Source organism: Phasianus colchicus, chromosome 2 (genome assembly GCF_987193195.1).
Source record: "Phasianus colchicus chromosome 2, bPhaCol1.hap1.1, whole genome shotgun sequence".
Classification (NCBI taxonomy): Eukaryota; Metazoa; Chordata; class Aves; order Galliformes; family Phasianidae; genus Phasianus; species Phasianus colchicus.
Genome location: NC_143437.1, coordinates 3,107,847 through 3,121,519, shown reverse-complemented (window position 1 = coordinate 3,121,519; position 13,673 = coordinate 3,107,847). Strand labels below are relative to the sequence as shown.

The window sequence follows — 13,673 nt, the reverse complement described above, 5'->3', positions numbered from 1 at the left end:
ATCATACTGAGTAGCTGTTTTGGGGCCCCATTTATTCTCCTGTCCAATTTATGCAACAGCAATTTTGTTTCCTGACCCTGGAGATAAAGTGGTATAAATGAGAGTAGGTTGTGGACCCTTAAAAGAGGGGTTGTCATGCTTTTCTCTGAAAGTGAAATAAAGTACATTGGTCTAAGATTCCAGCTCTGTATTTTCTATAATGTGGGCTGAATTGTCCATTCAGTCCTTTTTGACAGAGGATATTCCAGTGGAGTCAAGATGCATGCCAATAAGTAGAAATACCAGTAAATATGTATATGTATTTAAAGCAACAAAAGAGTAGCAAACTGGCTTTACCCCTTCATTACCTTCCTGCAAAGCCAACTTGTTTGAAACCGATGCCTAGAATCATGGGAAAAATCTCTCATGTTGTCTATTGTGTTTTTGAACCTCACTCTCTGATGTCATACTAAGCTCAGGAAAGGCTCCTGGCAGGCACAAGTCAATGGGTATCAGAGCTCCTACCAGTAGCACAGGGGAAGTATGGGTCCCAGTTTAGGACTGTGGGAAGAATGCCTTCCAGCTTAAGTTCACCTTTCAATTTGTGCATCCCAGTGACTTCTGAATCTGCACACTGTTAATGCTGTAGGATATTAAGCAGTTCTGCCTTTTTCTTCCTTTAGATAAAGACTTTTAGTTCATCTTTAGTACTAAGAAGGAAGTGAGATAACTGTTGTACACTCTGATGTTTATCAACTTGTAAGTAGTTGTGGCAGGGAACATGAGGTGGCCTGCAAGCACGCCCCACATCATCATCATCTTGTTGCTTATCGTGGTCTTGTACACCACCTGTTCCTTCCATTTTTTATTTTATTCCCATGAAACATAATGCATTTCTGTGTTAATCTTTGCCATCCACACTCCAGTCTTACAGAAGAGCTTTTTTCATTGAATCTTGTGTTGCAATACATCAGATGTACACAGCTGTATTATTTCTGACCTGAGGCTCAAGACATGCTGTTGGTCAAAATGTAAACTTCTAGCTGATCAGTGCAGCTCATTCATTCTGTGTTGGCTGAGATCGTAAAGAGGGAGGTGATGGAAAGGATGTGCTTCAGTGATTATACTTTGACTGTAACTTGTCTTTCCACTTCATGATGCATGTTTTTTTTTCTTTTGTCAGGATAACAAGATATAGATTCTTAATGCTTTTAAAAATTCCATCTAAAATGATGCAAATGATCTGGTGACTACCTACACCAGCGTTGGTTCTCTGTGCCTTTAGGACTGTGACAGCTGTAGAGCAGTTTAGCTGTAGCTTCAGACACCACAGTCTGAAAATACTTCAGATATATTCTGGCTAAAAAGTAATATGTAAAAAGTAATTTATATAGATACATTGATACATGGGAATTATACTTTTATGATTAGGAGAAATAAATTAAGTCATCAGTTAAGGTCATCATTTTAAGCACTAGGTGTGTAAGATTTTACTGATTCATTATGGCCCGCGGTTCTGGCTTGGAACATTAAAAGGATACTGAGGCCAGAACAACATACAAGCTGTCACTTATTTACATCTGAAAAGGCAAATATGTCTCTATTACTTAAGCTGTGGTGCAGAGGCTTAAGGTGATGAACTGAATATAATGTTGCTTTAAGCACTATGAAAATCCAAGGCATGTCTCCAGTCATTGTCACCGGCTATTCTGTTGCATGTAAAACAGCCCTGAGTTAAGAACACCTCAGGAGCAGCCTCTAGCCACTAAAGCACTTGCAACTAACCTTTCAGTCACAATTAAGACAACTGTTTTCATGTACGTGATAACTGCTTTGTTGTAACAGTACAGTTTGCTATTAATGTTTGTCTTCTGTTGCGTTGTCTCTGCATGCCCAGTGCATGTTTCCATTAAAGTTTGTTTAGCTCCCGTTTTCCTCTATTTTCATTACACATTCTTTGCAAACCTGTTTATGATTCAGATTTATTTTGCTTGTTTTCTGTTAATTGTAGATAACACATGGAAAGGAAATAAAACCCGAAAGAGCATCAATAAAGCTTTTCATAGCCCTTTTACAATCAGTAGCATTTTAAGTAGATATAACAGGTCTGATTGTGTAATTAAAGTTGGCATTTGTCATTTAAAACCATAGGCTTGCAGATTGCAGCACTGAATTACACGTTACTTCCCATAAAAAACATTTTAAGTAGCTTTTGTAGTGGCTGCTGTTCTGGAACTTGTCTTTTTTTATTTCAGATTAATTGTTAGGGATACCCAAAAGCGTTTAATAATTACTTTCACATCTTGTCTGTATCAGTACAGAAAACATCCTACTTTTAGCACTGGTTTAGCTAACTGGTAGTTCTGGGTAGTTTATGTAAGGTGGTGCTGAGTTCCTGTAGTCTGTGCAGCACGCAGACCATGCGAGTGTCCAGTAATTCTTTGTGGGCTTTGTGTATCTCAGACAGGGATCCTGCCAGTTTAGAAGAGTATCTCTGAAGGGCTTTCCTTTTTCTTGAATGTGGAATGTTGGGCATTAGTGATCAGCAGTGGCGATGAATAATTAATTGAGCACTCATTGGTGAATCACTGGCTGTGTGACACAACCTGTGTTGCAGTAGCAGTGCCGGCAGTGTTTGGATAAGCTTCAGTCTCATCTATTTGTTTATTTTCCCCCATCCCCTGCCCTCCTTTAATGCAAGATTTTTGTTTTAAGATTTGAATAGAAATAGCCTGGTTTGATGGCTTTGACTTACCCTGATTTTGAAGAGACGGCATCATTGATTTTTACTCCATCTGGCTGCCATTAGATAGATAGATTCTTCAGTAGCAGTGTAGATATTTCTTCTAATAAACTGAGCTGTAAGGCTGTGTTTCTGTAGGGACAGAGTAAAATAGATATGACTGCAGTGGAATGTGAGCTGTGATTCTTTCCCTGTTTCAGTGGTGTAGTGTCTGTACTCTGGAAATTTAGATTGCTTAAAGGCAGTTAACCAACCCTTCCCATGTCCATAGCAAGTTGACACTTAGATCTTTCTAGGTCAATATGTGAGGTACAAAGGTGTGAGGTACAACAATGTATACTTGGCAGGTTCAAGAAGTTCTAGCAAACAGTAGCAAAATTTAGTATGTTGCATAATTCGGCTGCTTTTGAATTGTCCGGGCTATGTGCAGAAGTGGGAATGTCTAATTATTGTGCCATTCACAAATACCTGCTTGTCTGCATAAAAACAGTCCAGAATGTTTGTAATCTACTAGAGCGTTAGCAGCACTAAGCTTGAGTAACTTGCTAATAATAATAATACACACTGGTTGTGTAACTCCTGAGCTGCTACCAATGGCTCTACGTGTCAAAGTAATGGTACGAGAAAACAAACAAAAAAAACTGGGACCAAGCTGCATTTCAAAAGTGCATAGCCATTAGGATTCCAATTTAAATGATTTTGGGATGAATGGCTCCTGAAGACGTCGAAAGCTTGACCAGTCAGAGCTGCTGGAAACATGGCTGCTCTCTAGGCTATCTCGATCACAGTGCGACAGGCAACGCGATCAACAAAGCAAGTGATGGGCAAGGCCTTGGTTCTGTCTTTGTTTGGGGGTAAATAGCTGTGTGATGTTGTGTGACTGTGGTGGTTTTCAGTTCCTTTAACAAAAATCCAATCCTCCTAATAATGAAAGTCTGAAAACGACTTTGATAAATGATGTATGACCTCGTTTCCCTTGTCTTTAAGATCGAATATCTTAACTGGGATGCTGGAGATGAAATGCATGGTGTAATCTCTCTAATTTCTGCATGTTTTGATTTTGTTGTGTCACTAGAGGAATGGGGAAAGTGGGAAAGGAGCTTTTACAGAAAGAAATGCTGAAAATTTTTGTAAATGCTCCTGGGCAGTTTTGACATATTTCTCTCTGCTGACTCATAGCTAATACCTTTCACAGACTTTTTATGCCCCAGTAATGTCATAAATGTATTTAAGGTGGCTGATGTGTATAACTTCTACTGTTCCTCTTAGGTTTGCAGAAAGTGTGATTGTTACTGTTCCAAACATTTGAGTAAGCAGCAGAATTGAATGCTCTCCTTTTAGGAATAACAATACATAAAATATTACGAATTGACTAGCAGAGCAAAGCACAGTAAAATTCACACTGAAGTTTAGCAGCTCTTAATTTCCTGTTTCTCCACCTGTAAAATGGGTACTAATCCATTCATAACTTCTAATTTCCTTGGCCTCCTGTTTCTCCATGAGAAAGATCTCATTGGCCTGTGTCATTCTCCAGGCTAAGCTTATACACAGCCACATTGTGCAGGGAAACAGATTAACTGCAAAATACTTCAGTGTTTTGAGGCATCTAGCTGAACACTTTGTTCACTGTCCCTAGGTGGCAGAAACTGCAGAAACAAATGAAATGGTTAATGGAGCTGCAGAACAGAGGACAAGTTCAAAAGAGTCCAGTCCTGTTCCTTCTCCAACGGCAGACCGCAAAGCCACGGCTGCCATTCAGGCTCAGACTGCTGCTACCCTACCAGCCAAAACACAGGAGATTCCTTCAGCTCAGATGGAGGGCTTCTTACATCGTAAGCACGAATGGGAGACACACAGCAAGAAAGCCTCAAGCAGGTAAGAGTACTTGATGTTTAATGAAGATCACTGCTTAATAATTGCAGATAATTGCATCCAAGTTCACTGTTGTCTCGCTCCAATTTATAGGAGGGAGAGGAGGTTCTTTTAATATCTGCATACCCGGCGTGAGATTAAGAAACAACGGTTCATATGTTAGTCCAACCAGTTTATTATAGATCCTAATTAGGGAGACAGGGAAGGGAGGGAGGGTGATAGAAAAGATGGGAGAGAAGCAAGAATGCCCGTAAAGCGGGGATAGTCACCACCAGGATCCAGCAGCGGTCCCGTTGCACATCATTTCCAAGGTCTGAGGCAGAAGCAGCAGGGGGGAGAGCAGCAGCGTGGCCGGCCTTGGGCAGCAAGCAGGCAGCAGGAAGAAGTCGCAGAGCCAGTCCAGGAGGAAGCAGCAGGACTCAGGTAGCAGCCCAGGAGAGTCTGTCAGCATGCAGGAATTTCGTAGTGAGGAGAAGTCTAGGAGGGAGAGAGCGCAGAGCAAGTCCGGGAGGGAGAGAGGCAGGTCGTGAGGTTTCTCATGGCAGAAACCTCTTCTTCATGAGGAATCTGTTGCCAGAAAACCTCATGTTGTTCACGACTGTAGGTCCCCATTTTATCCTTCTTCTCTTTCTGCCTACATGACATCCCTGGGTGCTTGAGCAAGAGTCATGTGAGTACCCCCTGAGATGGCCATCTTCCTCGAGATAAGCCCACACAAAAGACCATTAAGCTGCAGCTTATCTCTCTCTCGTTGCCCCTGGCCTTGTCCATCTGTGCCCCTCAGACAAAGGATTTCACAACCCCTGCCCAGGAACTTGCCTGAACTTGTTCATCTGTGTCCTCAGCAAGCTTTGAGACAATGATGTGAAAGAATAATCTCTTACAACTGTGATGTATGGTTTGAATTTTGGATGATCCTGGGTTGAGCCAAGAGCTGGACTCGGTGATCCTTATGGGTCCTTTCCAACTCAGGGCATTTTTTTATTATATAATAGTCAATATTATCACTGCTGTTATTGTCTTCTCACAGCTCCAAAATATTTTAATGCTCCTGTTCAAGAAATTGCATATGCATGATTGAATAATATATTTCATGAGGTTGCAATCTAATCGTACGTGTTAGAAAATGTACTATTGGCTTATATTTGGAAAGTAGAAAATGGAGGCATAAAGATATCATTCCCACTTCATGTGATGAACTTGTGGCAGTAGTGGGATTTGATTCCAGTTCTCTCAAGTTGTATGTTACTACAAGAAAAGAAAAACATGTAGGTGTAAGAACAGAAATGTCCGTATTATTCTGACATCTTCCTCTGTTTGCACATTAGCACTTTCCACCTACACTGTAATCTGTTCAGAAGAGAAGAACTGGTGAAGATGATTTTGTGTGCCTTGATTCTATTCCTAAGGACTCAGTTATGCGGTCCTCAAATAAGCAGAATTTCTGAGCTTTCTGTATGCAGTGGAAAATCACATGCTGGTTCATTGTAACCTGAGAAAGCTCTTGAGAATAACTGTATGACTTGGCTGAAAAGGAAAGTGTCGACTATTGAGCTACACCAACACCTGAGGGATGTGGTCAGAGTTGAAGTATTCAGCAGAGCTTAGTTCACATCATAAGACAAATGATCTGCATTACAGGACTACCATTTTTCTTCAGCTAGGGTTGCCTCACACCAGAGAACTAATTTGGGGTTTACGACAGCTGCTAATACTAACATTTAGGGACCCTTATTTCTACTAACCATTGATTTTTATAACTGCATTAGAGAATGAGGTAGGTGATGTCACTAATCATTTGTGACAGTCAAGGATTGCATATGTTCACTAGCTTGCAAATCAGAACTCCCTCTACAATAAAGTACAGTCATCAAAAGCTCTATCAGTTTATCTCTCAAGAATGTAAGCTGCATAGTCTGCCAAACGATCCACCCACTGTTAGGAAATGCTTATGTGCTATCACAGTGAGCTCTGGAAACCTTTAATTCCATTTGGCTCAAAGTCAGGACTTCTGTCTTGAAGTAGTGCTTGTATGAGAGAATTTTTGTCTGCATTTTGCAGGACATAGTATACTGTGCTTCTGTGCTCAGATTGAACTGGTCTCCATTATCTTATAGCAATCATTGTGTTCAATTTCTCGAGTTTTTCAAGCAAGAGCATTAGATTTATAAATATTTTTGTTGTTTTCTATGTCTCAAAGGTCATGGCATAACGTGTACTGTGTCATAAACAACCAAGAGATGGGCTTCTACAAGGATTCAAAAGCTGCTGCTTCTGGCATTCCCTATCACAATGAGATTCCAGTCAGCTTGAAAGAAGCAGTCTGTGAAATAGCGGTCGATTATAAAAAGAAAAAGCATGTGTTCAAGCTAAGGTAAACCTGCTGAAGTTTCTTTCCATGAGAATAAGCTGTGGTGGGTATGTTCACTCTGCAAATTCACAGGCAGGATCCAGCCCGAGAGCTGATAATGAGTATTTAACTGCAGTATCTGCTTTTCTGAACAGGGTTCTTCCCAACCCTGAAATGGGGTGTGTTTATCAAAGGTAGCAATCAGTATCAAAATAATGGTACTTATTTATGAGACAAGACTAGATACATAAAGTTAAGAGCCTGCACTTAAAAGCCCTGAGCTTTCCAACTGCTGCCTCTGGAACTAAATGAAAAGAGCTGAATGTTCATGGCTCTGCTCTTCATAAAAATCAAGTCTTTTGTTTAATTTTTTTAGTATGGATTTAGGAAACTACTGAAGACATCTATCAATTACATTTTCAGGTCTTGAACTTGTTGCAGACCATCACTTTTGAAGTATTAAAGTACTTGTTGTTCAAAGGATATAAAAATAAGGCTTTCAGTTCCAAAACTGCGTTTTACTGAGTAATACTTTAGTGCCAACAGTTAAAAAATATTGCACTATTACACAGCTGCTAGAGGATTCTTTCAAAGGAGACTCGCTTTATGAACTGATTGGATTGTGTAATCTAAGATAGGTTTTTTTCCAAGTCTACACTGATGCAAGAATCCTCTAAATATAATTCATACTTAAGGAAACCTGCTGCTAACCTTTTTGAAGACAGGCCTGCAGCTATGTGATTCATCCTTCACACTATTAAAACATCTCTGAATTGATAATGTAAGAATAAGGTGTTCCAGAAACAAACCTAAGCAGAAAAATCAATTGCCCTTCTTTCACTGTATCCTGACACCTGTTATCAGGGCTGCTTCAGTAATGTCATGTGGCATATTTCCTCAGAAAGTTCACCAGCTCATTGTGGCAAAGCTCCATCTCCAAGCTGAGAAGAGTTATATTGTTGAGCACCTGGGAGGATCAATTCTGCAAAGGCTGAGGCCTCTCTTATGCAGGTTCACGTGCAGGCAGATCTCTCACAGAAAGGCCTAGTCACGATCTGTGGAGAGTACAATGGAAGTATTTTCCATTGTTTCCAAAATTTTCCATTTTTTACAGAAAGCCAGGCATAGCTGGGACCTGTACTCTTCAGCATCTTTAACAATAACATAGATGATGGGATCGAGTGCACTCTCAAATTTGCACCAAGCTGAGTGGTGCAGCTGATACAACAAAAGGAAGTAGTGCCAATCAGAGGTACCTGAACAGGCTTGAATTGTGGGCCTGTGTGAACCTAACGAGGCAATCCCAGATATGAGTACAGTCTGAGAGAACTCCTTGAGAGCAGCCCTGTGGAAATGGGCTTGGGGCTCCTGATGGGTGAAAAGCTGGACATGAGCCAACAGTGTGTGCTTGCAGTCCAAAAGGCCAACAGTTCATCCTGGGCATGAACAGAACAGTGGCAGCAGGGAAAGGGAGGAGATGTCCTACTCTGCTCTGCCTTTGTGAGGCCCCACCTATCCAGGTCTGGGCCCCCAGCTAGAAAGATGTAAACCTTTTGGAACAGGTCCATAGGAGGGCCAGAAAGATGCTCTGAGGGCTGGAGCACCTCTCCAGCAAAGACAGACTGAGGGAGATGGGCTTATTCAGCCTGGAGAAGAGAAGGCTCCAGGGAGACCTCATTACAGCCTCCCATATTGAAAGAGAGATGATAAATAGGGGGGAAGTATTGTGACAGGACAAGGGAGAATGGTTTTAAGCTAAAGGAGGGATGATTTTGATTAGATGTCAGGGGGCAATTTTCCACTCAGAGAGTGGTGAGGTGCTGGCACAGGCTGCCCAGAGAAGGTGGGATGCCCCACTTCTGGAGGTATTCAAGGCCAGGTTGGATGGGGCCCTGAACAGCCTGTTCTAGCATCTGATTTAGTGGATGGCAACACTGCCCGTAACAGTGGGGTTGGAACTAAATGATCTCTGAGGTCCCTTCCAACCCAGGCCATTTTATGATCTTATGATAGTTACATTCTTCCAAATGTCTTACTTCACCTTTATGTTGTTTTGCCATTTAATGCTTCTTTTTGTGGAGAAAGATCAAGTGTTGCTTCCACTGACCCTACTTGTTACTTGTTCAGATGCTTGATCTGATATAATTCAGTCTTTTTTTTAATTAATGTATCTTCATACAAATGGTTAAATGTTCTGAGTTAAACGCTCTGAGTAAAATCAGCACAGTAATAAAACAGACTGAAGTTTCTGATCTTCACTGAGAAGATGCAACTACTCGTGAACCATATAAAGTATGATATCTTGTCTCATCATCACAGTATGACAGCAGGGCAGCTGCAGAGTTTTGATGGGTTTCTACCAAAAAAATGTAAACTCTGGGTGTTGTCTGTGACTTTTGTCTTTTTAAAATATTGAGTAAACTTTTGTACTGTCATTTGCAAGATAGAAGAGATCTGCCTGAAAGAGCAAGTACTGAAATAAGTCATCAGCTGCCAAAGATCATGACCTCTGCAGTGCAGCATGACATATTGGAACACTGACACTATCATAAGCATGTATAGAGATCAGAATATTGTGTGTGTGGCTGGATCTGCATGGCAGTATGAGATACCAAAACATTAGCTGTTGGCATGTGTTTGTGTCTATAAGGATGTTACGACTTTCCTGTATGTCTCAGTCTGGTTATGTACTGTAGCTAAAAAAGCAGGAATTGAACCACTGTGACTTCTGCTAACTTAGATTTGTGATGGTTGTTTTCTCTACAGATTGACTGATGGCAACGAATACCTCTTCCAAGCCAAAGACGATGTAAGTTTGTTTTTCTCAGTCTATTACTGATAGGGATTCTGTGCTGTTGGACAAGGGGAAATAAAAATTAAAACAAAAAAAACTGTGAAGAGTGTAGGAGTACACTTCAATTTTCTGATCTCCGGTCATGTATGTATGTGTGCATAATGCATAGATTGAGAAGGTCTCAGATGCAGATTGAAGTAGACAGCTCCTTCAGGTGCATAACCAGAGGAGTGCCAGATGATGAGTTAGGACTGTGTTTAATTTCCTGTTTTTATCCATTCCCCATCTGCAATGCTGAATGAGAGAGGGAGTGTGGTGCATGGATTGTAACAGCTTTCTACCTTTCGGGCTTCTTGAAGGAGGAGATGAACACGTGGATTCAGGCCATCACATCAGCTATCTCATCTGATAAAATCGAAGTGTCCCCGACCACTCAGAGCACTCCAGCCTCCAGCCGTGCCCAGACCCTGCCTGCCAGCGTCACAATAACCAGCGAGTCCAGTCCTGGCAAGAGAGAGAAAGACAAAGAGAAAGACAAAGAGAAAAGGTTCAGCCTTTTTGGTAAAAAGAAGTGAACTCCATCTCCACACACTGCACTTCTCTGACCGTTCCAGTGGAATTCCAGCATGCGAGCTCAGAACCAATACGTTACTCTCTGTGCCTCATGTTCCTCAATGTGATTGACATTTTTTTATTTATAGAGCATTTTAAAATAAAAAGCCAACAAAAAGGAATCTAAAGTTACAAGTGTATGAGGTGCATTGGGCAGCTTCTGTAGGAGAGGGAGGACCAGCTTTGGGGGGGTTGTTTTTGTTTGTTGTTTTTTTTTTAAATGAAGTTAGTGTAGATTAGATCTTACTATTTAAACTGTTCCTCAATTTTGTGAGGCTGTCTTGGAAAATAACCCACTCCTAGTGCTATTGGTATGCAAGGCAGCGGTGCTTTCAATCTACTGTGCACATCAAAAACCAATGGACAAATTTTCAAAAAATGTTCACTTCCATTTAAGGTTGTTATGCTGAGTCTTGACTAGTAGAGCCTCCCATTTCAATTCTAACATTTATTAAAATGATAGTGTATTATCTTTCCTGTAACAGAGTGCAGGTATGCATTAACTTACAGACAAACCATTTCTATCCTGGCATTGGTTATTAACACAACCTGAAGCTTTTCTGCATCAAGTATGACAGATAAGAATGTTATCTGAGATGGATAAGCAGGCTGATACAGTTTTAAATAATCTGTAATTTCAAAAAAAAAAAAAAAATTTTTTTTTTTTTGCTGAAATACATTATATTGTATGTTTCAGATAATTCTAGTACAAAGTATAATAAGACTAGATGTATAATAAACCCTTTAAAATCATTGATAAGTGTAAAAGTGGAACTGAAGCATTTACTGGAAAAGTAATGTTACTCAAATGGTTACTTGCTTGTCAGCTGCAGCACTGCGTGTTATAATTTTGCTACATTACCTTGCTCTTTGATACATAGTGTGCATTTCTCTGTCACTGTAACTATTGTAATGAAAAATTTTCATCTTACTGCACAATCAAAAATTACATTTAATAGGAATGAACTTTCGATGACTGGGCCTGTAGTCAAGAGTAGTACTGGAACTGGTTTTCAGTTGTATCGAACTGTACCTCTAGACTTTTACCCTATCTGTTAAATATATGCTATGTCATTAAATGCTTTTAAAACTAAATATGCTGGTTAAGTTTCTTATTTCATTTCTGATAATGTTAAATCATAATTTTGAAAGGATCAAAAATAAAGTTATTTTAAAATGTCTTCTCTCCTGTGCACTGAAGCTAATGTCTTAAGTTGTAATTCCGTTTTTTTTGTGTGTGCAAAACTTCATACTGAAATAATTGTTCTCTCTCTTCTCACTTTTCTTTATCTTTCCTTTCCCCTCACCTCCCACTTGCCCTCCCTTCCATCCTTCCCCTCGGATTGTGCCCCCAAACAAATAAAATAAAAATAAAAACAAAGAGGGAATCAATGTTTTGTGAAATATTCCGACGCAGACCTTTTTTGTTGGAAATAAATCCAGCAGAAGCAGTGGAAGTAACCATGGGCTTAGACTGAGTTGGGTGAACATCTTATCTGATTGGGGTAGTTATCCACGTTGTAATTTGCAGCTAATGAGCATTATTTTAAGTAAGCTTAATTCTGCAGCTCTCCAGCTGCCCCATAGTAATGTGCTCAGCTAAAGCCTTCAGTAAATCAGACAGGAATCGAACTATAATGCACCAAGGGTTTCTTGTTCTGCCCAACTTCAATTCACTGTTTCTCTCTCTCTCTTTTTTTTTTTTTTTTTAACATAGCTCTCTTAAATTGTAGCCACCCTTGCCCTCCTGTGAAGATATAAATTTAATGCCAGTAAGGTGAGTTCCAAAGCTTAGCATTTCCTTGATGTTTCAACATTTTGAAGACTGAGCATCTTTTCAGAATTTTCTTTACATTGGATGGCATGTAGGGAGCCATCAGGAAGGAAAAGCTCCAAGAAGTCTAAACAGGAATTGAACGTTTAAAAAACAGTGAAATATAGAAAACTTCTTTATTTAAATTTTTCTGATTATTAAAATGCACTCAAATGTAACTTCAGATGGAAAGCCAGTGCAGTGCAAACTGGCACGTTTCTAAACCAGTTTCTTGAACATGTGATCAGTGCAGTGTCTGAATTCTTTCCATGGGGTGTGCTGGGTGTTCTGTGTCTTCTTTGTTTTCTAAAATCTTGGGTTATTAAGCAACTAAATATTCATGCATGTTAGTTTTTACTTCTTTAATATTGTTCCAGTCTATTAGAGAAATGTAGGGTAACCACCAGTCTTGTAAATGTAAAAATTTAATACAAAAAACTGAGGCGTAATGTTAGAATATGAAAATTGTCTTTGTTGATCAAAATACAAAACTCTGTTGATGCCTTACTGTGTGTCACTTCAATAAAGCTAATAAGATAGGCAAGTAATATTTAGCAGATCAATCTTAACTACCTGTTGCATGTCATAGAGCAGCGATGTTTTTGATCATGCCTTCAGAATTCTGTTCTACTTGTTTGTCTTGCCTCTTAACTTGTTCTTGGAAAGTATTTGAGAAGACCTTTTTGCTTAGGAACTGATTTCAAGTTCCTGAGGAGATTGAGTGAATTATTCTAAGTCTCACCTGCTTTCCCCTTTGGGTGCAATTTCCACACAGACCGAATTGGTGGGTCAGGAGGAGCATCCTCTGACAAAAGCAGGTCAGAAAAGGCAAGCCCTGGCTTGGCATAGTTCCCTCCTGGTTTGATTCATCACAGCTGTGTTTCAGTGAAGGGGACTGGGCCCTTAACAGGGGCTAGAGCCATTGCAGAAACCCAGAGCAGCTCACTTTTCAGCTGTGTTGCTCTCATTGTTATAAAGAAATAATTCCTTAGTAAGGAATGCCTGCCCTCCTTTTTTTTCTCTTGGTGAGCGCCTTATACTGAAATCTAAGCTGTGTAGGTATTCAGGGAGCTGCACCTGAAGAGTCCTTCCCATGTTCCTGTGAATAGAGTACGAGGATGATGAAAATCCCCAAACCTTTTATCTGTGGGAACAAAGCATATGTTGAGTAGGAAGGTTTTATTTTAGACTGATGCAAATGATCTGTTAACCCATCTGCTTTTCATAGAGAGTATGTTCTGTTGTAGAGATCCACTCTGTATGAGGGAGATTAACAGTGAAGTAAATGACATGTATGACTAAATTATGTTCCTGTGAAATGCTGTTTTAGACTAAATTATATTCCTGTGAAATGCTGTTTTAGACTGTTTTTCACTTCAATGTGTTCTCTTTTTTATGATTGAGTTTGCAGAGAGTAGCCTTAAAATGTGTGGGGTCTTTACGAATATGCTGTTATAATAAATAGCTTGCAGGTATGATACATTGCCTTTTATTTGTGGATGTTTGGGTT

The 13,673-nt window shown here is 40.0% G+C and overlaps 1 protein-coding gene and 1 long non-coding RNA gene across 4 annotated transcripts in view; one reads left to right on the top strand and one right to left on the bottom strand.

Moving 5' to 3' along the window:
- SPTBN1 (spectrin beta, non-erythrocytic 1) overlaps nt 1-13,645 on the top strand; it is a 126,356-nt gene extending 112,711 nt beyond the window's left edge. For all 3 annotated transcript variants that reach the window (XM_090134547.1, XM_090134548.1, XM_090134546.1), the window contains 4 exons: nt 4,359-4,597; nt 6,795-6,968; nt 9,711-9,753; nt 10,098-13,645. In XM_090134547.1, the coding sequence (XP_089990673.1) occupies nt 4,359-4,597; nt 6,795-6,968; nt 9,711-9,753; nt 10,098-10,313 (672 nt within the window). In that variant the 3' untranslated portion in view covers nt 10,314-13,645. The remainder of the gene's footprint in view (nt 1-4,358; nt 4,598-6,794; nt 6,969-9,710; nt 9,754-10,097) is intronic.
- LOC149918817 (uncharacterized) lies at nt 2,642-10,195 on the bottom strand. Its single transcript, XR_016463822.1, has 3 exons — nt 10,080-10,195; nt 4,864-5,071; nt 2,642-2,854 (listed from the first exon to the last, which is right to left on the bottom strand). It is a non-coding gene; the product is annotated as an uncharacterized LOC149918817 (long non-coding RNA).
- Nucleotides 13,646-13,673: the final 28 nt, after the last annotated feature.